This window comes from Etheostoma cragini, chromosome 11, assembly GCF_013103735.1.
Source record: "Etheostoma cragini isolate CJK2018 chromosome 11, CSU_Ecrag_1.0, whole genome shotgun sequence".
NCBI lineage: Eukaryota > Metazoa > Chordata > Actinopteri > Perciformes > Percidae > Etheostoma > Etheostoma cragini.
This window is the reverse complement of record NC_048417.1, coordinates 22138960-22165203: the sequence shown is the minus strand read 5'-3', so window position 1 is coordinate 22165203 and position 26244 is coordinate 22138960. Positions and strand designations below refer to the sequence as shown.

Genomic DNA, 26244 nt, shown 5'->3' with positions numbered 1-26244 from the left:
ACGGGTTTCAGGCTTCTTGTTACCTAGTAACCTTCCTATTTAGTAAGAAATGGTGAACACTGATGATGGCTTCTAGCTCTAAGACGTTTGTGTTTTGCACACATTAAATACGAAGATAACTTATCTGTGACTGATGCAGTTTGTAGTTTTCTTTGATCCTGTCACTGCCGTGGACTCCATACACTGTCTAAGAGTTAGCGCCTTGCTGGCCACTTTTCATTATATCTTTCATAATTCAAACGCTTGGCTGGAAGTTTTCATTCTTTGATTTTCTTTTACTGCTGCTAGCGCATTTGCTGCTCATAATCCGACTATAGTCCTTAAGCAAGAATGCAGTTATTAATGCACAAAGGATATGTTCCATGTGTGATTTCAGTCTGATGTAGGCTATTCTATGTCATGCAGTATGTAAACCCCTTCTCTGCTGTTTGGGTTCATGTTTAATTTCCACTTCCATAAAATGGTTAATATTATAACAGTGCTGTGAAGAGCTAAGGCTACTTGTTCTGCCAGTTCAAATACAGTATGTTTTGCTCTGAATAGGTTCAAATTGGCAGGTTTTTGTCTATTGTTGTGTACAAACCTTTTAGACTGAGCTTTGTTGGTTGAGCATGTTGCAGACAGTACTTCTATTGCAGTTGTAATGCAGGATATGTTGGAAGGTAAAAACTATTTTTCAGTTTGTCCTTTTTGCAGCTTCTACGTCTTTTTGAAAATGGCCCGCTCACTGTTGTACTGGTCCGCCCAAAATACTATTTCTGCCTACGCCACCAATGTAGATTTGTTACAATATTTACAAGTAGAAGCAGTTTAATTTTGAGAATGATAGTCAAAAGCTTTTGATGCGTATGCATGCCCTGACGTGACCTATTGTGGTATTCTGTAGAATCAAATGATTTTTTCATAACTGCAACAAACCAAAACCTAGAAATATGTGTAAAGTGAACCAAATCACAACTCCATATTATTACTTTTCCTAACAATATTGGTCATTGAGCACTGTGATGGCTGTTAATGCCATCTAATCACATCTTTGTAAATGAGATATACTCAAACCATGCACTTGGCACACAGATGTTGAGATATCTGTTCCACTTTCTGAAACTATAACAGTATGTGACAGGTGTTTATGTTGTACAATAAATCAGATGCCATCTTATTTTGAAGAGCTTGTCAACAAACTGCACCTCAAAATGTAAATTTATTGTAGGCCCACACACACAACAATCAAGAAAAAAACTTTGAGTGTACTATAGATACTATAATGTTGATGCACAATCAAACTTTACATAAAATAAACTTATTAGTATAAACCTGTTTATTTATATATATATATAAGGAATGAAATACTCAATATATAGTTATTAACTTTCCGTTTCGTATCATCCAGGGATTGCTCCGAGCTCTTTGAGCTGACGCTGCAGAGGGAAAGTAAACACTGTTATCTACACCTACTGCCACATAAAGATGACACAGAGCTGCATGAAAATCTGCAAGATATACCTTGTATAAACAAGTTTTGCAACTACTACAGCCTGTTTTCCCTATAATGTGATTTTTGGTAAAGAGTTAATAATGGAGCAGGATTGAAATCACTAAAGTGTCCTTTTAACGCAGGTATTTTGGGCTTTGCAATACTGCTAAAATCAAAAGCCATTTTCTACAAACCAAAATTCAAACTTTTGGAACTATAAATAATAGTTAGAAGTATAGGTTTAATGACAGAACATCTTATGGTTTACGAATACTGAGTTATATGTGAGCTTTGAATGTATTCATTTATTGTCAAAATGATATGTAAAGTTTCATATATGAATAATTATAGTCTACATCTCTTTTGTACAGTTCCATGTTAAGGTATATGTACAGAAACTGCCCTAATTAAATGCTAATGCCAAATGTACGTACAACATAGAAACAAGAGCCTACAGCTACGCTAGCGGCTCTGTGAGGCTGTACACAACAGGCCTTGAGCTAAATTTCCACGCCAGCATGCTAAATGTAAATGGACTGTTTTTATATAGCACTTTTCTACTCTTAACAACTTTTACATAGCACGGTAACCATTCGCACACATTCATATGCTGCGGCCGTGGCTGCCGTCCAAGTTGCCTTCTGCTCATCAGATAAACACTCATACTCTGATGGCGTAGCATCGAGGGTAACTCAGGGTTTAGTGTCTTGCCCAAGGACACTTTGACATGGGACTGCAGGGCCAGGGATCAACCCACCGACCTGCTAATTGGCAGGCAACCGCTCTACTAACTGAGCCACAGCCACCCCAGCTGATGCTGGCTGGGGGCACAACAGACAAAGCACTGGTCTAAAATTGGTTCTGACGCAGGCCTTTTTTTGTTTAGTTTGCTTTTAAGAGCATAGTCCAGAAAAGATGTGGAGCTGAGGAAAGTTGAAGTTTTGTTAGTTATAACCTTAATTTGATGACCATAATTTCTACATATAACTAGTGCCACAAGATCTGCTGGACAGACAAGTTTGCAAAAACTCCTTAAAAGTTAAATCCTTTGTATATTTTACATTCTTATACACAGTTTTACAAACAAGATACAACCAAAGTATTGGTGGTTTGTCTACTTCCACCTACAGCCCGGATTGTATCCGGATGTCTATATGGGAAGCTAACCTCACAAGAGAAATGAATGTCTAAACCCAATTTCATACCAATCAACCCAAGGTTCAGTAGGATTTATCCTCTGGAGTTATTGGATGTCTGCACAACATGTCATGGCAGTCCATCTAATATTTGTTGAGATATTTCAGTCTTTACCAAACCGACTGAGTGGCCGACATTGTCATCCATAGTACCAGGGTGATAACGTGTTTAAGAATTAGATTTTTCCTTCCTGATACTGATTCCGATTCCTTAACATGGCTATCTTGGTATCGGTTGATACCGGATACAGATGTTATACAACTGCATTGACAAATATATATGTAATCAACTGTATATTACTAAGCCTGTATGGATGTGATATGTTTGCTATCATTGTTACCCTTTGTATACATGAATAAATGCATACAGTAAAGAGATCAAATGCCATTAAACTTCCTTTTATTATCTACTGTAGTTTGGCAGTCAGTCATACCAGAAAAAGAACAAACTAATTTAAAAAAGATTTTTTGGGAGGGCAAAATGACTAAATTGGATTGGTGCATACACTCACTTACTTACAGATACCAGCCTTTAAGGCAGCATCAGAGGCCATTCTGATACTGGTATTGGCAAAACAAAGAATTCACTGCATTAGTGCACAAGGATTGTTTAATTGAATCTACAACATAGCATGTGATGTCATGTCTGCAGGGCAATCTTTTCTGTATCTTCAGGAGAATCTATTACAGCCAGGTATGCAAAAGCAATGTTGTAACATCAGAACATGCAGGAGACTTTTAAAATCACAGCTTTATAGAAACTTAACTTAATCAGAAGTGACGACTCAACGCAGAGCAACAAATGTGTAATTGTTCGTTTAGTTTGGTCATTAATTTATTCTGTTGCAAACAAATAATGATGCCATTAAGCTCATTTGAATTTTAATTAAAGGAGATGAAATAAAGAGCATGTGTAGATTTAAAATATTTTAGTCAATTAGATGCTTCTGTACAAGGCAAAATCTCTACATTAACAATATCCAGTTTCAAATAACTGTAGTGTGAGTTTATACATGTGGAATAACAGGAATATTGTCTTCAATTTTGAAGTACTATGTGACCCATGTCTGCATAATTTCTCCCAGGAACAGACTAAGAGGACAGTCTTTTTTTAATGATGTCTCCCCTGCTCCTCTTTTTCTTTGTCAAAGTTCCTCATCACTTCTTCTCTGTGTTGCTCCTTTCTTTTTGAGGACAATCCCGGAGATCATTAAAAACTTGCATGATCAACCAACTCTGAGGTTACTTTCTGCCTTTTGGTTAATTATGCTCAGATGTGTTTGGCTTTAGTTGGCTCCACCCTGGTCTGCACCCTGTAGGCGTAGATTATTAAGTAAATGAGCATGTGGATTTCCCATTCCAAAGTTATACAGCGCACTGGACATTGGTTTATATTTAAACTAGAAAACATGCCAGAAACAAGTTCACCCGTTCGCTTCTTAGTAGCTTACTTAGAGATACAGTGCATGTATAAGTGTATATCTTGTAGATATGTTAGTTCTGTTGAAAGCCACTACTGATACATGTGAGAAAGTATAAACATTGTTGGAAATTGTGTGTGATAGCGTGTGTGGTGTAATTGGCCTTCTGTGTGATGTGCAAATATGAGCTACTGTGTGAGAGCTGCAGTGATGATTGTGTTGGCTGGTATATGAAATCAGACTTCATGGTGGTTTTGTATCCGTAACATTAATGCAAAAAAATGTACAGTGAAGGAAGTGATTTTGATTGAGGAAGATTTATGCTAGTGTAATGTCACAAGCGTAGAGGACTTTTATTTTGATTTATACCCTAACTCACACACTATTTGGGATGACTGGCACTGTTCAAGGGAGTTCATTTTTCCTTCAGTCTCAGTAAAGGTTGCACATCCAGTTCATTGAGCAATAATGAACTGTATTCCCCACTCATGCTCTTACCCCAATGGCTGTCAGGATGGGAACCTGGTAGATCCACTTAAAGTTACCAGCACTTAACTCCCAACACCTGCAGATGACACAAATACAGAGGAGAGGATGAAGTTAGAGAAGCAGGAAAAATAAGATGTACATAGAAGTTGTTCAGTGGGAAAGACAAAATATAGGGGGTTAAATATTAAATTTTTAGGTTAGAAGTTGGTTAAACTGATGCAGAAGTTTTGATTTGTCAATAAAAACTCAGAGATGACAGAGAAGAGGGTAATGTGGAAAACAGATGCAGACCGTGGGCAGTCATAAAGGGGATATAGAGTTGGGTGACAAAACACAGCAGGAGGGATGCCTTGGCAAATGCTGAAGAGAGAAATGTTATATTTTTTCAAATGATGTTTATGTTTTCCTCTGATGTTTAGAAGTTGTGGTTTTACACATTTTCAATCCATGTTACCTTTTTGTGATTTTGATCATTCTTTTGATAATTTCTATTAGGGCTGCACAATTAATAAAATTTTAATCGCGATTACAATTTTGACTTTCCACGATCAAATTTGCGATTTTTTTTTTTTAAGCGTCATTTCATAGAACGCTCCTAGTTTTTTGCGAAGCCAATCTTCCGCTCCGTAAAGCCGTCTGATCATGAGCCAGTCAGAGTAGTTCCCTGCACTCCGTGCAGCTTAGTTTCTAGATGTAGACAGCCACAGAGGACAGAGTAACGGGACGAAAACTCAACAGACAGCAGTTGGTTATACGTCGGTCTCAAGGTTTACCAGTTTACCAGTAAACGCAACACTTTGTCCCGTCTGTTGTTTTTCAGACAGCAGTGATCAGTGCTAGTCAGTGCTAGTTAGCGTCTGTTAGCTGTTAGCTCCTCTAGGACGTACCGGTGCTAATGTCCTCGCATCCGCTGCAATGCTGTTTATATGGATATGGTTTAATTTTGCGTTACATGACCCATTTTGTCTGTAAAGCCGTGCCTGTGTTGGATCTCTCCTCTACTCGCTCTCCTCTTACTCTCCGCGCCCGGCCACACAGCGCCTGTCCACACTTCTGACATTTGTCCACAGTTTTAATTTTTTATTAACACAGCTGTATATTGTTAAGTATGACGGGCAAACCTGTATTTGTACCAGTGTTTCTGCGGGTAACTGCTATCGAGGCCGACAGGGCGAAGAACACAGAAGAAGTTATTGAACACAACTAACTTCAGTTGGTAGAGTAACAGCGTGTGAGACGGAGCTGCTGGACCTGGACCAGTGATATGACCCATTGCGAGAATATCATAGTTCTTAAAAATGCAGCGCAGTGACGACACACAGGACGTTTGTATCAGCCATTAGACCCGTGCTGGACCTGTTCATAATCAACCGTCTCTCTGTGAGTAGCGTCCCTCACACTCCCTCTTGCAGTTATAAACAGCCTATGTAATGATAAAATTTGTTTTGGTTCAAATCAACAAATAATCGTGAGAATAATCGCGATCAAAATTTTTATCAAAATAATCGTGATTATCATTTTGGCCATAATCGTGCAGCCCTAATTTCCATTATGGCTGTTTCGTCAATATTTTCAGACTCTAACAAAATGAGCCTGTCAGTGCCAAAACGAGGACTTTTGTGAAGGTAAATACAAGCTGGAAATTTGCCCCATTAACTTACATTGTATTTTTTTTGCTAATGTCGACTGGAGCAATCTCGCTTAATACTGGACCAATGTCAAAGATTGTTGTTCCCATCAGTCACTTAGACACATAAACATAGGAAAATAGGGTCCATGTTAAAAAAAAATTTTCATTCAGTGCTGAGATGTTTGGGTTCATGATTTAGGTAAGCATTTGTGTTTATGGGCTAGTGATATCTTTGTTTGCATTATAGATTAGAAAAAGCCTGTATTTGGTGAACAGCTAAACTTAAGTTAATTACAGCTTAGAAATGCAAAAATCCTCAGAGTTGGCGATATATTGAGGCGCAAGAAAAACAACTGAGCAAATTAAAAAACAGTTTGGCCCTACTAAGAGAATACACAATGGCAGAATACCAGAGCACCGTGACTGATCCAAAGCCAAGGAAAATCCTTGACTATGTACGGACTTAGTGAGCACAGCCTTGCTGTCAAGACAGGCTGGCGCAGGCAGACCTGGCTTCCTGATGAGAACAGACTGTGCTCCTACTACACAAACATTACAAACACACATGAAGGTTTTGAAAGCATGACTAATGGCAATAAACTTACATAGGGTGAAATACAGTAATATGCTAACACAGCAGTAAGATTTGTGCGCTGCTGTGACAAGGACATCCAATGGAATAAAACCAACACAAAGACTATACTCTTTGTCTAATGCTGCACTGGCCATTTGCAGAATGCTGATCTCTGCACATACACTGTTCCGTGCTTTGCGATACTAGTCACCCTTATGGGATTACTGGTGTAGCTGTCTTATTTAATTGGTGTCTGTCTTGTGTATCTGTACAACATCTGTTGTTGTTGTACACACCTACACAAAATACAAATACCTTGAAATACCTTGAAAATGTTTCAGTTTACACACTCACTTTTTTATATTCATATTTTTTTATTTTAAGTTTTCTTTACTTATCTGTATACAGGCCTATATGTATTATATTAAACTATACCCATTTTCATTCATACATTTCCTGTTTTTATTAATATATTTGATTTATAATGTTGCAATGGGAGTCACGTGAGCACGCTGAAGAACATGGCCGCCTAGAACGCAGCTCCCAGCAGAATAACCCAAACCTCGTAATTACTCTAAAGTGATAAAAGTGTGATTGAGAACTTGTGTACACTGTGTAACACAGATAAGTTTTAGATGGCGACAGGGCAAAGTCAACGGCCTCCTTGAATGCTGCAACGTACCGCTAACAACATGGCGGACATACAGGACAGCAACGAACAAGAAGAAGAAACTACAGTACAGGCCAAAGGTTTGGACACACCTCACCGCAAAGCATTGGCATTTCTGGAAATAAAGAGACTGTCGGCAGGCTGCCCAATGACGGACACAGGCTACCGGCTCTGCGAGACCTAAGGATGTGTTGAAACAACAAAGACTAGTATCATGGTAGGAGAGAATGTGTCAGTACTGACCTGTGGGGAACAGTAAATAGGTAAATGTACACGTTCGAAGTGGGGAGGTATAAGTTTCTTTACTTGGAACGATAAACAAAGCCGGCCCTGTGTTTCATCGAGGGGGGGTGTCGGTGGCACTCCGATGCCACCTGTTGGAAAGCAATGAAAGCAAGATTGAAACCTTTTCTCAAATATCTGCATATGAATGTAATTGGCAGAAATCGGAAGTGATGCCTAGATCTAGGTCTTGCTCTCAGTCAGAGACCTCTAACTTTCAATTTAGATGGATCCCAGTGGGGATGGAATGCCTAGGATTAAAGTTAACTTCTGATCTGTCAGATTATAAAAAAAAAATGTAATGTCATTACTCTAAGAGATGAAAAATGATCTGGAGAGATGGAAGATAGTTAATCTCCCCCTGTGGAGAAAAAATGAATACTATTAAGATGGTGATAGCACCACAGAGGAACGGTATGTGTGATTGGTGATATATATATATAAGGATGCAGTTTTTATGTCATATCAGCAGCTAGTGGATCAATTTTGTTTGGAGGGAAAGGGTGAATTTTGGAAATATTTACAACTAATGAGCAGTGTGCGAAGTGTGTTCCCACTAAACAGAATATATAGAGGAATCTGATATGTTGCAAAACATTTTTGATTTGTCAAGTAAAATGCATAGTGCTTCAACATTATACAAAAATATAATGGAATTACAAAGTGTGAACACTGACTATCTTAGATTAATATGGCAAAGAGATTTACAGTGTGAAATAGGTAAAGAGAAATTACGTAACATAACATTACATTTCCAAGGTTGTCTGGGCCACTAGGGATATTAGAAGCAAATGTACTCATTACAAAATCATACATAGATACTACTATGCTCCTATGAAGCTTTTCAGAATGGGCTTAGTAGAAGACAAAAGGTGTTGGCAATAGGGAGATAATGGTACATTTTTGCATGCCTTTTGGGAATGTCCTGTGGTGTTACCTTTCTGGAAAGAAGTATTAAGGAAACTGGGAGATGGTTGAGACAACCAGATCCTCCACTGTTCTTTCTCCTAGGAGATAGCACACTTTTACCACAAAGAGTCAACAAAGGACATTAAGCGCTAATAACCGCGGGCCTGATCACTGCAGCGAGGCTGATATTGAGGAACTGGAGGAGCACATCCACGCCGGGGCTCACAGATTGGACTGCATCCTATAAATATTTTATTGCCAGGAAAATAATGTGAAAGGAAAGTTCCAGTTATTATGGGACTATTTCTTTTCATATATTAAAAATATACTGAATATATTCAGTTTTGTTCCTGCTTCTTTTTCTGCATTTTTTGTTTTCTGTGTTTCTCCGTCTTTTCTCCCTGGTCTTGTGTTATAGTTTTTGTCTTGTGTTCCCTTGTGAGTGTCTGTATGTTCTGTTTTATTTTGATAGTCTGGTTTTCTGGGTTGGGTTGTCTTGTCTTTATTTTTACTTCCTGTGTTGTCCCAGCCCTGTGATTACCTGATGTCTTCCACCTGTATCCCAGCCCTTTTGTCAGCTGCCTCTCGTTCTCTCACTACCCAGTGTATTTAGTGTCTGTGCTCCCCTTTTCTCTTGTCCGATCGTTTTGTGTGTTTTCCCGTTCCGGTCAGTTTGTTTGTTTCTCATGCCAGTGTTTGTTCCAGTCGCCGTGTTTCCCAGGTATCTGTTCTTTTGGTCATTGGTCCTTTTTTTTTTTGACATTCTTTTTTCCCTCTTTGGCCTTTTTGGATTTTTGGTGTTTGGATTTTGGACTTAGTTTTTGGCATTTGTGGATCCTTTTGGTATGCCCTGTTTTTTTGTTGTTGTTGAGTAAAGCCTTGAAATACGTTACCACAATTGACCAACAATCATACAGAGTCTTTGTGCATCTTTTTATATTAAAGCTTTTGTCTTCCAATTTTGGAGGTATAAAAGACATTTTGAAAGTAGGACTTGCTCTCTTACCTTGCATCTGCTAGTGTTGCCCTGACAATTGCCCACAGTGCCACAAAAATCGCTGGAACACCTGAAATTAACACCAAAAAACAAACTATAAGCTGTGCTTTCCACATGATTTCAAAACACAAACTAGAGACAGTTGCACACAAACCCTCACTCTGATCGCACCCATTGTTTTCTATGTAATCCCGCCTAATCTGGAGGCCTATTGTGGCATGGCTAGGGATGGGTAACATCTAAAGTATTACACACAGTACCAACACCAGTACTCTAAAAGGAATACTGATCCCAATTGAGTATTTGAATGCTGAACAGGTATCATATCAGGAGGTATCAATTAACTGGAGAGCTTTCAATACTACTCGGTACTGGGTATTTTGGTCAATAACCAGCCCATTGTTATCGCTCTGTAACGCTTCATGACAAACCTCTGTCCTATCCACCAGTGTTGACGTGTGTCACATTTTAAGAAAAGCAGCGATATCACATCTTTTATGCTCCAGAACCGCACATTTGTGCATATCTGGTGTGTTCTTCTGGTGTAAAAGTGACACATTGCTACATGACGTGGCAACTGTGTGTTGCACTTTACTGTACAACCTACTATGCACTTCTAGAAGCCAAAACAAATGGGGCCCTTGGGCAATTTAACTAATTCGCATTGAAATGGTATTATAGATAGAACTCTACTAGCAAAGATTGAAATAATCTTGTGGAGGGAAAAAGGCAGCATGGAGAATTGTGAGAGCCAAGAAAATGGAGTGTGACCCACTACAAAAACTATTGAGACTTGAACAGATTTACAATTCCAAATAAGTGCAGAAATTAAAAGTGACAGAATTTGTTTCTTTTATCTTCAGCAGTAAGACTAACCATGCACACATTCTGATGCTACTGTTGTAAGACTAACCAACCCTCACCAACAGAGGGGTCCTGCATGGTAGCTTGCTCAATTTTACATTTCACCAGAGAATGTGATAATGCATTTGAAATGACTTGTGTGGCATCATAAATACATCTACAATCTTAAACAGAAGTATTGCATAGGATTTTATTAGTGGTTGTGCAAGATTGACCTCTCTTCTAGAAGAAATGTCTCTTCCCTCTATAATGCCCTGACCATGGTTATTCTGTGGAGCTTTAACTGGATGATAAGTGTTACCCTGTCAGATTTTAAAAGGATGCAGCATCTTATCTGCACCTAAAACTGAAAAAAATTAAAAAGAGAGGCTGAGAGAGCCTTGTGGGAGTGTAAGTAGAGGAGCGTGCAGGACAGCTATAATAACCATAATATTACACTGAGCACAGCACAGGAACATCAAGGGGTTGTGTTCTTTGTCAATGGGAAACTGATGGACGCTACTGATGATAAAAGCATTTTCATTAATTTTACCAGATAGAGAATTACATTTGGCATCCGAGTTATGGAATTGTTTTCTTTTGGGTTACTGACATCCCTGTCAACAGAAACAAATCAATTATAGTGTTTGAAAAGGACAACTTTTCTACATGTCCATATTACTGTAACATTGTTTAGGGTGCGTTTATTAATCGTTGTGTGCGCATTATAGTGAAATCTATCAGACAAGTCTTCACCAGCTAGAAAATGAGTCCCCTTTTATCTCCAGACAAATTCACTCTATCAAGCTAAATTAGCACAACATGTGTGCTGTGATAATAATCTGTTTTTTAGGTTGCCAGAGAGAAACGAGCTGATTTTAGACCTGACTTGAAAGACATCCTCTCTCATGGATGTGAGAAGATATCAGCGGGGTAAAAAGGATTGACTGATAAATGTTTTTAGGAGTTTTTTGTTGGTAGCTGTGCACAGGCACTTGTATGGTTGACATGCCACACAATTCTGCCAATGGCTCACAAGAAGTGTGTGTGTGAAAGACTGTAAATCCATTTAATCATACTAAATTGTGACTAAATGACCTACTGACAAGTCACAGAATCAGCTCTGTATTCGTGTTCTTCCTGTAGGTAAATTCAACCCCACTGGCCATTAGCATATAATTCATTAAAACAAAACGAGTAGGCAGGTCTAGGACCAATATTTAATTGCCAAAAGGCAATACAACTTTTTAACACGTCACTGGGTATCACCGGGTAATAGATAACTCTGAGACACCACAATACTGCACTCATTGCAACCTGCACAATTGGTTTATTTACATTCTAGCATACTATTTAAGCAGTTGCACATTTTGTTTTCCCATCCTGTATATATTCAAATATTTGTTGTAATTTTTTTATTCCTATTAGTATTATTTCATTTATATTGTATATATGTATATTGTATCCTAGTATTTCATTTATATTTTATATTTATGTGCTGTGTGACTGATGTGTTTGAGTCTGATTAACAGAACACTGCTTTTTCCAGTGTTCTTCTAAAATGATCAATGTTTCCAATCATCACACATTTAGAGAAGTTATCGAAAATACAGAAATGCAAAGTAACCATTTAAATCATAGAGCATTTTCAGATGTGTAAATACAGCCCAGTGTAATATGTATACAGCCATTTAAACATTGACAAGGTGTGCATAAAGTATACCCAAAAAAGCAGACACAGGTAAGACAGAAATCTGATGCCGGGGCCCTTTTTTCCCTTCAAAGAAAGACAAAAACCTTTCATCTACAGTTCTTGTCTGTACATTGTCACATACTTGGTGTTCAAAAAAGTACACACAAAGTAGAATTCGGAAATTCTGTTTCATAATGAATATGTTTGTTCCAAAACTCCCATCTTTTTTTAATTTACTGTTAATTAATGACGTGTTATGTTTGAGTTATTAAATTAGTATCCCCAGGTAACTCATTTCCTTCCAAAATGCAAGTGTAGCACTTTCTTTGGAAGGCATTTCATTTATCCTACATTTGCATCAAACATGAGCAGACACTATTAATGAGGGGCTATTTATAAATGAGGGCTGGAAAGCTGTTAACTGCTATGTAATACTTTTTCCCTAAAACGTGGTTTGGTGCAGAAAAGGATGATGCATTGTATAGAGTATATATTATCATGGCATTGTCTGCATACTTATTCATAGTGGTGATACGGCAAATGTGACTATATTGCAAGTTTGAGCTCTGTATTAGCTGAAGCTTTTAGGATTGGTTACGTTTCGAGGATTGTTTTGAAAGGATGCTTGAGTCCTGCTTCAACATGGCATAGGTGTTGTATGACAATTTAGCATTGTCTCTGCTTACCCCATCCGATGAGGGTAAAGCCCCAGAGGTATTTGGAGTCTGATCGAAAGGCCATGAAGATGAGACTGTGTAGGTACAGGCCTTCTACCAGGATCCAGTAGTAGTTGGTGGCCAGAAAGTAGATGAAAAGCAGCACTGTCACCTTGCAGCCAACCTAAAGACAAAATATGAACACTTTCATCACATCCTATTTGTGCCTGTTTATTTTGTGTCTGTCTGTCTGTCTGTGATTGTGGAGATCACAGTACAAACTGTTCTTAGACACCATGGGTGCCTCTAAGCAAGTAGATGATCTAATCACATTTTGCAGCACCTTGCTGTATAAATTTGCACATAAATAAGGTAAGGAAAAGTACACAGCTGTCAATAAAAGCTATCACATCTGCTTTAAGTTGGTCCACACATTTTACTAATTACTTTACTAACTGACACCTATTGTTTGTGATCACTCTAATTAATAATATGCTGCCAAAGGGATTATACATTTGGCTGTGCAATCATAATAATAAATGAACAAATATATCTGCATTTCCTTCCAATGTGTCATCCACAAACAATATCTAGAGATGTTCCAATTCTATTGTTTTCTTCTCAATCCCAAACTCGGTACCTGAACTTGTGTATTGACTGATAACCATATGTATCTTTACGGTAACAGTGTGTAAAAAAAACAACAGCATAATACATACAGTATGTATGTATGTATGTATATATACACTGTATATATATATATATATATATATATATATATATATATATATATATATATATATATATATATATATATATATATATATATATATATATATATGGCCAGTGTCAGGTTACAGCCTTTGTAAAATATAAACAATACATACAGAGAATGAATGCAACGTGAAAAAAATGAACGGAAAAAAACAGAAATATATCGAATTATATATGAATGATTTTTTTGGTGCTAAATTACATTGTAATGGTTCAGTTCATAGACTTGTGTGTTTTGTGCATGCAATGCATTAATATGCAAAGCTGTAATGTACATGTTATACTTGACTTTGCCTAAGTTCACATTTCATAGTTGCACTATAATCCATGAAACAAGCATAACCAAATATATTGACTTCAAAAGGCACAGAACCAATGCAGTGGGGATGTGGATAAGGTGCATGCAGATAATAAAATGGTTACTCTTTGCAAATGCAAGAAACACTAGTGACATTAGAGCCAGTATTACATGACAATTGCTAACTAAGCAGTTCCTTAAAATGATGTAATTTAAACTATAATTTTTCACTTTTTTTAAGTTTTTTATTTTGTGAAAGACTTTCTTGGGCAAGGATTTAACTACACGGTCCAGGGCAAATCCAAATAACTCCTTTCAGGTTTGCATATTTACTAACTACTAACTAGTAACCTAACAATTATTTATGACTCAAATCACCTAAATGAAACAAGCAATCCTTACCTTTGATGCCAATTAAAGATCTCTTGATTTCCCTCAAACACTCATTCAAAAGCAACATTCTGAAGCCCCTAAAGCTGAATGTGATTGCTATCACCGTGCTCGGTCGGACTCATAAAACTCTCTAAATCTGGGTCATTAATTAAATCCGTTTTATAAAATAATAAAGGACAACATTTTAGAACATTTGAGAAAAGGAAGATTTACGGAATCAGGGAAGATTTATTGTGGAGGTGTTCTGTTAAAAAACTGTTCACTGTAGAATTTTAATGATGAAAGGTTTGTTGCTACAAAGCAGTCACAGTTGTCTTTCCCCTCTCCTCATGCAGCCCTGCAGATGTCAAGCCAGAAGAAACTTAATTACACACCCATGGCAGCCTTATATTTTATCTTTATGTAGCACTGCATGATGGCAGAGGCTTGTTCCTTTCATCATTTGGATGAAATTACAGAAAGTGAGTATTATTTTGAGGCACTTTAGCTATACAAAAATGGATTTTAAAAAAGAAGCTTGAGCCACAGTAAACTGAAGGTCAGATACACGTTTGGCCTTGAAAGTTTATGACCAGCACTGAATTGTAATCGTTATTTTAAAATGAGATATTTTGTCTAATTAGTTTGTCTCCTGCTTTAAAATGCTTTTTTTTAATACTACCATGTAATTTAAGGAACACAATTATCAAAGGTGTACGTTAAGAGTTAAACCTTAACCACTGTAGGGTTTGATGCATTAGAATTTCTACTATTACCATTATTATTATTATTATGTAACTATTATTGCCACTGTTCATCACACCCCCAACCGGCCCCGTCCGACACCACCTGGGTCTGCCCGACGTTTCTTCCTAAAATGAGTTTTTCCTAGCCACTGTCACACTAAATGCTTGCTCTTGGGGGGAATTCCTAGAATTTTTTTCTAGACCTAAGGTGTCCAGAGGTTACTCTTGTTATGATCTGATACTATAAACAAAATTGAATTGAATTTATTTTCAGGAAAGGTAATTGATTACTCTAATATAATGCCTATAGTACTCAGAGCTCACATAGATTAAAGTATGCAGTATTTGAAAAGGGTTATCAACAAGCAGGAGAATAAATGAGTAAGTCAATTGGATCAATATCCAAATTTCTAAATTGTCTTAATAATAACATTACACAGCCTTGCCAAATGGGAACTTTAAAACTCATATTAATAGGTGCCCGGCCACACAAAACCGTTTTTTATTTGCATTTTATGTCAGGTCCCTATGTGTTTGTGTTATGTTATGAATCTGAAAATGAACTGCTACCTCCTCTGTCACCTCAGAATCAAGCAGCTTAGCTCATTGAATATTAATGAGAACTGGCACAAATCAAGCTGAGTTTTCCTGCAGGCTTTCTATACCACGCTAAAGTGGCTTGAAACAAGGTAACCAAGGCATTTTCCAAGATCCATGGTAGAACTTCAGACATTACCACAAAGTAATGAAATATGTGTGGCAGGGCACCTTTAAGTTAGTTTGTGATTTTTAATTCTGCCTGAATGAAGTGCATAAATTGTATAATAGTAAAAAGTCTGCAAATGTATTTGTGATGCTGCCAGCATTTTGTTGAACAAAGTGAAATGTAAAACTTATTCACCAGATTATAATAAAGTAAGGAGACCTGCTCAGCACAGTACTTATTAATTATAACGCCATTAAGTAGCCAAGGGACGGGCTGGAAATAAAAATGTACCCATACACCCACACAAAGATGAAGGATTCAATTACCTTACAGTAATTAACTTATGTGTGATTTAATTATACTATGTAGTCAGAGCACCCAAAGCATTTATCACTTTATTCTTAATTCAGGTCTATTAGCCAAAGTTGTTAGTACTGTAAAAACAAAACATCCAAACAAGCAGAACTGGTACTTACATACTGAGACGTGTCCAGTGGTGCCATGCTAACTGTCTTTAAGTTGTCCAAAAGGGCAGAATCAAAGTCCTGCAATCCAGCACTGGAATGGACGACTTTGTCCTTCACAAAGATGCTGACTCCTCGTAACATGAAGGACAGAAACAGGTGCATGTGGATGTAGTTTCTAGTGCAGTGAAGACGCCTGCCATGAAAACATATAGTTCACTGTTAGAGATCAAACGATGCATCGTGAAATAGTTTCAAATCAGTATACTGTAAATGCGTAAAGATTATAACCGGTTGATGCAATTTTTAAGCAGCCTCCGGCATAATCTACTTTTGTTTACATTTGTTTGACTATAGACGTCACTACGTCTGCTCAGGTAATTTATTTAAAGAGATTTTGTTTCTATACATTCATTTTTTTGATGTAGGATTTGCTTCAAATATCTTTTTTTTAAAGATAAAAATACGAGTTTGCTTTAACGTTTGATAAGAGAACACAACTGTTGTTTTGAACAGTTTATATAAATAAAGGAATATGTTTCAGTCAATTGTCTATAGCACATTCTTTCAAGAAAATCTTATGATAAACTTAAAACAGCGGCATGCTTTTTATGGCATTGACAGCATATATACACAGGTACGTGTAACCAAACATTTTTATGAAAACTGACAGCTTTGCACAATGTCATTTTTTAAAACAGAGAGGTTGAAATGTCCCTTTATGAAAATAGCTGTCCACATGTAAACGTAGCCTGAGATGCAATACAAACAACTAAGACATGCTGTATTTGTAGATGGCACATAAATCCCATTTATTTCAGTTCAGGTCTTGCTTTAACTTCCACTGTTCCTGATGACGGCCATTTCCTAATTTCATTCTGAACAGAGGATATTGTTATCTGAAAACGCTTTGCTATCTTCTTATAGCCTTCTCCTGCTTTGTGAGTATCAACTATTTTCAGTTTCAGTTTTCTAGACAACTGCTTAGAAGAAGCCATGGTGCTGATTGTTGGGGGGGGGTCAGATGAGTCTGGGCCTTTAAAACCTTAAGATTGCCATCACCTGGTCTTTCCAGACGATGATTGAGAACAATCCATGACGCTGTCAGGTCTCAGCTTTCCAAAGGGGGCAGTGCATGCTAGAAACTCTGCAGGCTGTCCAAACTTTTGCAGATGCCATTTTTGGTTTTCTGTTATTTTGAAAGTGTAAATGATGGAAATAAAATCTAACTTTTTGTGACATATTATACGAATGTCTAATCTGTCATTTGATGCCTTTTAGAGCTTTTTCCATCTTTTCTTGGCTTCTTTATGCACATTAATACAATTTCTTTCCTGGGGTGCCCACACTTCCGAGCCCCACTGTAAGCAATATTGTGTAACAATTTTACTTTAAATAATAGCTTCAAAATCATTTTGATGCTACACTTACTAGAAATAGGGAGGGGGCTTCTTTGTCATTCCCACTCTGATTGAATCTGCCTCTGATTTTGGTGAAACTGGATCATATTTTATGGAGATGAGGGTTTTTCCTTTGATGTCCTGCAGCTGCTCTGCCTCGACTCTGTGATTGAGTGAGTGAGCGCACTATAGTTAGCTCAGTTAGCCATGCTGCCGGGACTGGGAGTGTTAGCATAGGAGCTTTGGACCGCTGGAAGAATAAGGCTGTTTGTGGTGCATGAAGAGAAATTGTCTTCTTTTTTAGTTGCTGGGAGAAGGAAGTAATGCTTTGCTTTACATCAATGTTTTTATGTTCATAATCTCTTAAGTATTTTACATTAGAAATATACATCAGCTTTACTTATCTTTCACATGAAGGATTTTACTTTTTAATCCAGTAACGCACATAAAAAGTGGTTAAGCCACAGTATTTATGGAGCCACTGTACACAGCCTAACCGCAAAATTTGGTGCTCATACATACAATTACATACAGTGTTACATACAATATTTAAAATAAAGCTGATTTTAAATGCTCAAATCTTACACAATACAGACAATTTCCGGTCAAATCTTTACAGAAGAATTGTTTTAATCAGACCCCAGCTCTGGAAATGAAAGTAGTGTTCTCTTGTTGCTTTTCTGATCCCCAGGGCCTGCAGTTATGCTTTGGGATGTTATCCACCTGCCACTGGTCATTTTGTAACAACCAGTTTTTTTATGGCCTCATAAATGTGAAAAACAGGAATTGCTGTGTCTCTATGAGCCTGCAATCCCAGCAGTCCCAGGTGCAGCCACTGACCAAGCGGGAGTGAGAACGGGACAAATTCATTTCTTTGATTCTGATTTGAAGACAAGACGTGTGTGACTCGAACATCTTACATTTACCAGCAAAACATACAGCATCCTAGTCTGAAAATGTACTAACGTGGGCTGGGATACACATTCACACGGTTTGATAAAGTATTATTACTAGTATTATTAAAGTATTACTTATTGGACTTTAACTTATCATTGCACCTACAATAATGTAGCTGTCCTCAGTTATATTACTCCTGTAAATCTCATAAGCGTTTTTGCCAGCAGCCATGATGTGTAATTGTGTGTGTGCGTGCGCCAGTCGCGGGGGGAACGGAGCAGCAGCCTGGCCCGCTGCAGAGAGCCGGACGGATTTAAACAGCAGCAACTTGCAGCGACATAATAGTGAAAAAAAACGTGTACAGTACTGTACAATGTACAGTGTACATTGATGTTAAAATGTATACAGTTTGAATGGCCGGTCTGAAATGTTTTGCATGTTCTGTCTTTCTGTTTTGTTTGGTATATGTGAGATGTTCGAGTCACACACTTCTTGTCTTCATATCAGAAACACAGAAATCAATTTAACCCTGAGTCGTGCTTGGTCAGTGGCTGCACGTAGGTCTGCTGGGATTGTCGCGAGTAACGAAAATGCAATAGGGGGTCCCGGCTGTCAATCAATTTCTGACCAGTGCTAGTCAGCGCTAGTTGGTGTCTGTTAGCTCACAAGGCTCTAGGGCGCGAATAATATTTTTCCTCTAGGACGCAATGGTGCACATAATGTCCTCGCATCCACTGCAATGTTGTTTATATCGACATGGTTTAATTTTGCGTTACATGACCCATTTCGTCTGTAAAGCTGTGTCTTTGTTGGATCTCTCCTCTACTCTCTCTCGTCTTACTCTCAGTGCAGCCCCGCCACACAGCGGCGCCGGTCCACACCTTTGACATCTGTCTACAGTTTTAGCTGTTATTAACATAGCTGTGTATTGTTAAATATGAGGGGCAAACCTGTATTTGTACCAGTGTTTCCGCGGGTAACTCTGCTATTGCAGCCGCCACTGCGAAGAACACAAAAGAAGTTATTGAATGCAACTAACTTCAGTTGGTAGAGTAACAGCGTGTGAGACGGAGCTGCTGGACCTGGGCCAGAAATGTGACCCTTGGCCAGAATATCATAGTTCACAAAAATGCAGTGCAGTGACAATACAGACATTTTAAACACACGACGTGTGTAACTCTGTTGACCCGTGTTGACTCATTTGACCCTTACTGGACCCATTCGTAATGATCAGCCGTCTCTCAGTGAGTACGTCCATTGCAATCCCCTTCTCTCCCTAGCTCTTTTAATCAGTTATTGTTGAAAATAAGTGAAGGAGCTTTCTCAGAGATACATTAAAAAAATACATATATATCCCACGCTATTTATTTCACAATACCTAATTTTCATTTACATGTGATGCAGCTGTATGTCTATACAACATACAACTTCAACATAAGAGGAATGTAGTATAATATGGATATGAAAGCAGTTATAAATAGCCTCTGTGACAATAAAAAAATGTTTTTGTTAAAATCAAGAAATAATCTTGATAATTAATCGTGATCACAATATTGATCAAATGAATCGTGATCGTGAATTATCATTTGTGCCATAATCGTGCAGCCCTAATTGACAGTGTTACCCGCAAATTGCAAAATCCACCCGTATTTGGCAGGTGGTCAGGTGTTAATTTCCGGCCCTGCTGATTCCTGTTATGGAACGCTGTAAGCAGTCACAGAGAAACACTGCTCCTCCCTGCACGTTGCCTTTACTGTATCTTGTGAACCAGAAGTACATTACATTATGAAATGGTTAGACTTGAAAAAAAGGCGACATGCCATGTAGTATTTAGCATGAAATTAGAGAAAGCTTTTGTTCCACTGGATGCCAGGTGCAAATTCAGCAGCAGCAACAAGAATTAATTACTAAACAAGTTTCACGCCTTGGGGGAAAAGGTCATTGTAGAGCAGGATGTGGTTTCATTGATTTACCTTTTATTAATTATTGTGGTGTTGTATTAATCATGTGCATGTAAAAAATAGTTATTTGTTTCTATTATATCTCAAACAGACATCTAAATACTCTGACATTTGACAAACTGAGTATCATCCGTTTTGCTGATTTAATTACATTGTTATGTTCATTTACTTCACTACATGTTCTCAATCAGTTGAGTTTTTAATCAATATGTTTATACATATTTTGCATCATGTATAGATACGTACAAGATTCAATAGATTCATTTAGCAAAACTGAAATCCTATAACCAGCCAAGAATGTCCATTTACTTTTTGAAAAACTCTGTTCTATGTTCAATTACCAACTTTGGGCAGGTAACAGTTAATTAAAAGGGGATTGCTAATTGAAATTCTTGACAGATGGAAAACTCCATACCCTTAATTATTCATTTCCTGCATTTGCAATATGGATGTGATTCCTTGGGATTTGGGGATGAATAATTGTTGCACACTTGTGCTTTTTGCTACAATGTCTGCATTATTTCACAAAAGATAGAGAGACAGAAAACAGCAGTGTGAGATAATAGTGTCCTCTAGCTATTTAATTGGCATTGTATTCTGAACTATGGGTATCAAATGGGCGTGGAAGAGAGTGATTATTCTTGTCTTTTTTCTGGCTAAATGTAAACAGACAGCCCCTGTATTGATGCTGATTTGTGGTTCCTGCAACTGAAACTTTCCAAGATACAAGTTAAAATGTAAAGAGGTAGGAGACATACTGCAGTTGTTCCGCTGATGTGCGTTTGTGTGTTTCAAAGACAGCACATAAGTTGAATATTAGGAAATCTTCTCTTACCTGAAGTATCCAATGATGAAGATGGCTACCAGCAGGAAGCTGAAGGACACAGCGTAGCCAATGGTATACATGACATACAGCCGCTCAAAGAAGTCTTGCTGTGAACATAGAGAGAAATATTTAAGGTAAAATAGAGTTGCAGAAGAAACACATACATGGCTGACAGATGCTGGGAAAAACAGGATGCTGCACTGACAACATTAGGAGTTTAAAAATAGCAGCTTTTGGTCAAAAATCTAACATAACCTCATCTTTTCAACACTGGTCTGACTTACGAGCCTGAAGATTTGGTAGATAGCATGAACAAAATATGGCTATAGCTCCATCCCTGGTGATTCTTTTCATTTTCACAAAGGAGATAACAGAAAGGTTATGTGGTTGCATGAATGAATGGGTTGGCTTATTCAAGATTGGAATTTTGTGAGCAAACTACAGCCAGCTTATAGGCAAAGTTAGTCATTAAATTATTTTTAAAGTCTAAGTCAAATATGAGATGTACATTTTTGCTATATATAGATATATATATACACATATATGTGTAGTCTTTCTAGAAATCACTTTTTCTGAGTTCTTTGATGTTTTTGATTTGAAGATTGAGGCTTGTTATGTGTCATTTTATGCATGTCTCCTCTCAGATCAAAATTAAAAGATTGCAAATCAGCATGAGGATAAGTGTCCCCTTCAGCCACTTCTCCATATTCTTTGATCTCAAGTGACTTAAGTCCTCGGGCGGTCAAATCCCAAACAAGTCAAGCACAGATGTAACTAGTGTCCAAGGCTAAAGTCTAGTTCTGATAAACATGGTTCAAATTACTATCTTAGAAAATCACAGGCAGCTGTCTCGTTGCTGAATAGCGGTAGTATTTACTTCCTATTTAATAATGTAAGTTTAAACTCATCTGGCCTAAAACATATTTTAGAAAAGAAGAACTAAAACGGACTCAAAATGGACGGACACTATTCAAATGATGAGGATCCTGTGATGAGGAGTTAGAGGTTAGCGTCTACGATATTTAGTTTCATCGTCAACATGCACTACAGTCACAATTCAAAAACTTTTTTGATAGAAAAGTAAACTGTTATGCTTCACTGTTCTCCTTTTACATGATTGTTACCAGGCGACCCTTCACATGTAAGACAGGTAGCCACGTGGGCAACGTGTGTATGTGATGTTAGTCCGACAGGGTTTGCAATGGGAAGTGAGGCTCTCCGTGTGTAGAAAACTACTGTAAGCAGCAGCTGCTGGTGACACAGTGATGCACATGCTGTTCCATGGGTACTGAAGCTGCAGTAAACAGTGTTTTATGCAAAGTGTTTATGCAACATTATCACAACATCTCACAGCCAATTTTCACCACAGAAAGCTGCTACCAGCCAAGTTAAAGCTAATGTAGTTAGCTTAAACAATAAAGGCATCTGTCTCAGCTAACGTTACGGTTTGGAGCCGCAAAGCTGGAAACGTGGAAAATGGATCTAACATAATTCACACTGATTTAAGTGTGAAAAAAATATCGCAATGTCAGTTTTTTTTCAATATCTTGCTGGACTAGTCCATAACACCAAACAACTTTGCACTATGTGACTCCCTGCATTAGTTGCCTTGCGTCAGATTTGTTCTTTTTCAGATTGGTCATAGCCTCCACATGAGCTTGCCCAAGGGTCCTGTGAGATTTACAGCTTTGACTGCTACATGTGCTAACAACCTGTGACTATACATGTCCATGTAGCTAGCTAACCGAATCAGCTCTTGCTTAACCATTTTACAGTCATACTTACTCTCCCTTCCTCATTGGTGGGCAGTAGGAAGTGGAGACACTCTGTGTAGTTAGTCCATGTTTTGTTCCAGCGGTCCGCAAACACCCAGGAACCATTGACATCACACTTCCTGTAAGCATGTCCTGTAAACACATATTTTTACATGATTTTGGACATTTACAACACACAAAAAAAGTTGTGGTCATGTTTAAATCATTGCATGTGGATCTATGGCCCACCAGTCTGTTAAAGTGGCATGTATACCAGCCTTGATGTGTTTAAGGATCTTCACTCCCATGGTAATTTAGATTACTTTGATTATTTTGGCTGATTAGATGTATTTTCAGGACTGTGTGGGCATGTACAGACAGTGCTTGGTTGATTTTTCCCTGACTCCCATGATAGCTTGTTTGCACATATTAGGGCGGGGCAAACTACACCTTTATCCACCCTATTGGCCTTTCCACAGATGAAATTTGACATTTCAGAGCAAAAAAACATAGTCAAATGACTGATGAATTAATGCTGGCTCAGTGTTACACTGTCATGGCTTACTGGGACACTTGATCAGAAGGGAGCCATCGAGTCAAATTCTCTGTTTTGACATCCATTTGACAGTCCATTGAGCTCACATAATATCCATCATCGCTCCACCCATCTTCACCCTAAGCACATGTCTCAGCCAGAATGATTGAAAACACCTGTGATAGTGTAAAACCTTAATTAAAAATATACAGTAGGAATGCAATGTTGAATGCAATGTTTGAATATTACAATTTAAAGAACTCATTCTGAAAAATGCTTTATATCAACAGAATAAACAGCCTGATGTAAGATACTTGTACTCTTCTAGTTCTCAGTGTTGGTGATGGCAGAGTACAGTACATCTGCAAAACAAGAACAACAAAAAACCTGTTAACCTTTGTGATTGAAGTCATAGATGTAAGCTGGGCAGGGAACCTTGGTAACCAGCCCAGGGGAGCCATGGGGCCAACAAATAAGACCGTCCCAGTCTGGAGGGCACACCTCATCTACAGCGAGAAGAGTAGAAGTAAGAGAGAGTCAACAAACACATACTGTCATCTGGATGATGGTTCGTCCTGTCCACATGGGATTAAAACTATGATGCACAATTATTTTGTTTTTCAAGAGAAGATTTAGCAATTTTCTTGTTATTCTGTTGTTCTTTCATCCTTTCATTTCATTTATTTCATACATGTGTTACTCTGTTAAATTCCATGTTGATTTTACATGATTTTATTTAGCCTTTTTAACCTTTGTCAGATTTTTCAACCACAGGTTCTCAAGCTTAAAAAAAGGCAATTCGTGGTTTAAATCCCTATATCGTGACTAGGAAGATTATCTTAACTGGCCAAAAAAAAGCTAACAATGTGCTAAATCTGGTCTCTACACTGATTTCCCTTGAACGCCTTTGCCCTTTTGCCAACGAAACCTATTAACAGAAACCAATAGATGTCAGTGATTTTATTATGCAGAATGTTTACAAAGTCAAAAAACTGACTGTGAGAGCCACTTGAAGACGCCCCCGAAATAAATGTGCATCTCTGATGCCTCATCTCCTCCCTGCTCTAACCACACACTGAATGCAGTACCTATACAAACATTATAAAGTCAAACGTTTAAAAGCAATGCTCTTTCTCTTCAACCACGTCACATAATTCCCACTTCACCGCTGATATTCTTTCAAGAAAATATTTTCAAGAAAATAAATATGAATCAGTCAAAAAGGGTACAGTTTAAATTGGTTAGCTTCTGGCTGCCACCACTGTGATAATTCCATGCTGTGGTGTAAAGGTTTAATGGTGCTTTTTGGATGTTTTTATGTATGCCTTAGTGAGGCGGGGGGTGACAGGGGGGGACCCTAACCAACTGCCACTTTGCTCGTTTGAAAGCCATGATGTCTCTTTTCTCAAAGGCAGAGCAGGATACCCAGGGCTTTGTTTACGCCTACTGCCATTTCTAGCCATTGAGGGAGCATAGGCAGGCTGGGGGAATGCATATTAATGTAAAAAAAAACTCAAAGTGAAGTTTTTGTCATGGTTAAGGTCCAGCTGGCTTTGAGTTTTGTATATTTTCTCTGCATTCTCTTTTGTCTTGCCCTGTTTTTTTTGGTTTTCTTTCCCCTCTCCTTTCTGAAGCCAGCTGATGGCCCCCACCTGTTTCCCGTCTACAATCAGTGATCCTCTGCGCCACACCTGCTCGTCCCAGTGAGGAGCTAGTGGCAGCTCCGCGCGTTGTATAGGCATGTGTGATGGCCGCAACTGTTCGTTTAAAACAACAGGCGTGAAATGGCTCATCCAATCACCTTTTAGATTGTTTTTTTGTATGTCCCAGCCGTTTTACAGATTGCTTCCAATGGAAGCTTAACTAGCTTTTTAGCAACTTATTTGGCATTGGCTTGAATGTAATGGATGTTTGTTAATATAAAAATCTTATGCCCTAAAGCAACTAATATGAAGACAACTCAGTTTACCCTAAATGTGCAGAATTGTGTAGCATATTATGAAAATGTAACTTCTTGTTTAAGTTGTGTACCTGTGGAGGCTGGGTCAATGTTGGAGAGGTTCTGGTGGCACTGCAGTTTGATTTCATAAAGGATGTACATCTGCTCCTGTGCAGAGAGAGAACCATCAAACCCCATCTGTGGAGCACAACAAACACAATCAGATCAGTCACCCTGCAGCAAATGTGTGTAAATGATCTTTTGGCTACCATTCGTGGCCATCTTGCCATGTTAAATCTGATGTGGGCCAGGCCAACATTTGTGGCTACCAAGTGGAGAAAAGGCGTGACAACTAAAACTATGGTAGGAAGCAGAAACCTTTTTCAACATTTTTTCACACATTTTCGTATACATGTGTGTATTTTTAATAATAAATTCTGTATATTTTACTGTTATGATTCCCATATTGCACCATAGGAGCATTACAAACCAACTCAAACTTTAGGAACATTGTTTGGTAAATTGTAATATTTGATTTGTAATTAGTGCTGTCATCCCTCCTTGTTTACCTTTTTAAAGTTTTGTACTATATTACTGAACCCATAGTTTACATTTTAGAAGTAAAGAATACTTCATCATGTGATACATGATGGAAAACTGCGGTTCATTACCAGCCTAAAAGAACCTGCTGCAAAGTAAAGCAAATTTTTAAAGAGCAAATGACATGTTCATTTTAAA

The 26244-nt window shown here is 38.0% G+C and overlaps 1 protein-coding gene across 1 annotated transcript in view; it reads right to left on the bottom strand.

The window, feature by feature from the left end:
• The window catches only part of pth2ra (parathyroid hormone 2 receptor a), a 53487-nt gene that overhangs the window by 21861 nt on the left and 5382 nt on the right, over positions 1 to 26244 (bottom strand). Inside the window, exons 2-9 of the mRNA XM_034886180.1 lie at positions 25599 to 25704; positions 23963 to 24073; positions 23064 to 23185; positions 21288 to 21385; positions 16207 to 16390; positions 12865 to 13018; positions 9652 to 9712; positions 4590 to 4656 (exon numbers count right to left, since the gene is read on the bottom strand). Coding sequence (XP_034742071.1) covers positions 4590 to 4656; positions 9652 to 9712; positions 12865 to 13018; positions 16207 to 16390; positions 21288 to 21385; positions 23064 to 23185; positions 23963 to 24073; positions 25599 to 25704 — 903 coding nt within the window. The remainder of the gene's footprint in view (positions 1 to 4589; positions 4657 to 9651; positions 9713 to 12864; positions 13019 to 16206; positions 16391 to 21287; positions 21386 to 23063; positions 23186 to 23962; positions 24074 to 25598; positions 25705 to 26244) is intronic.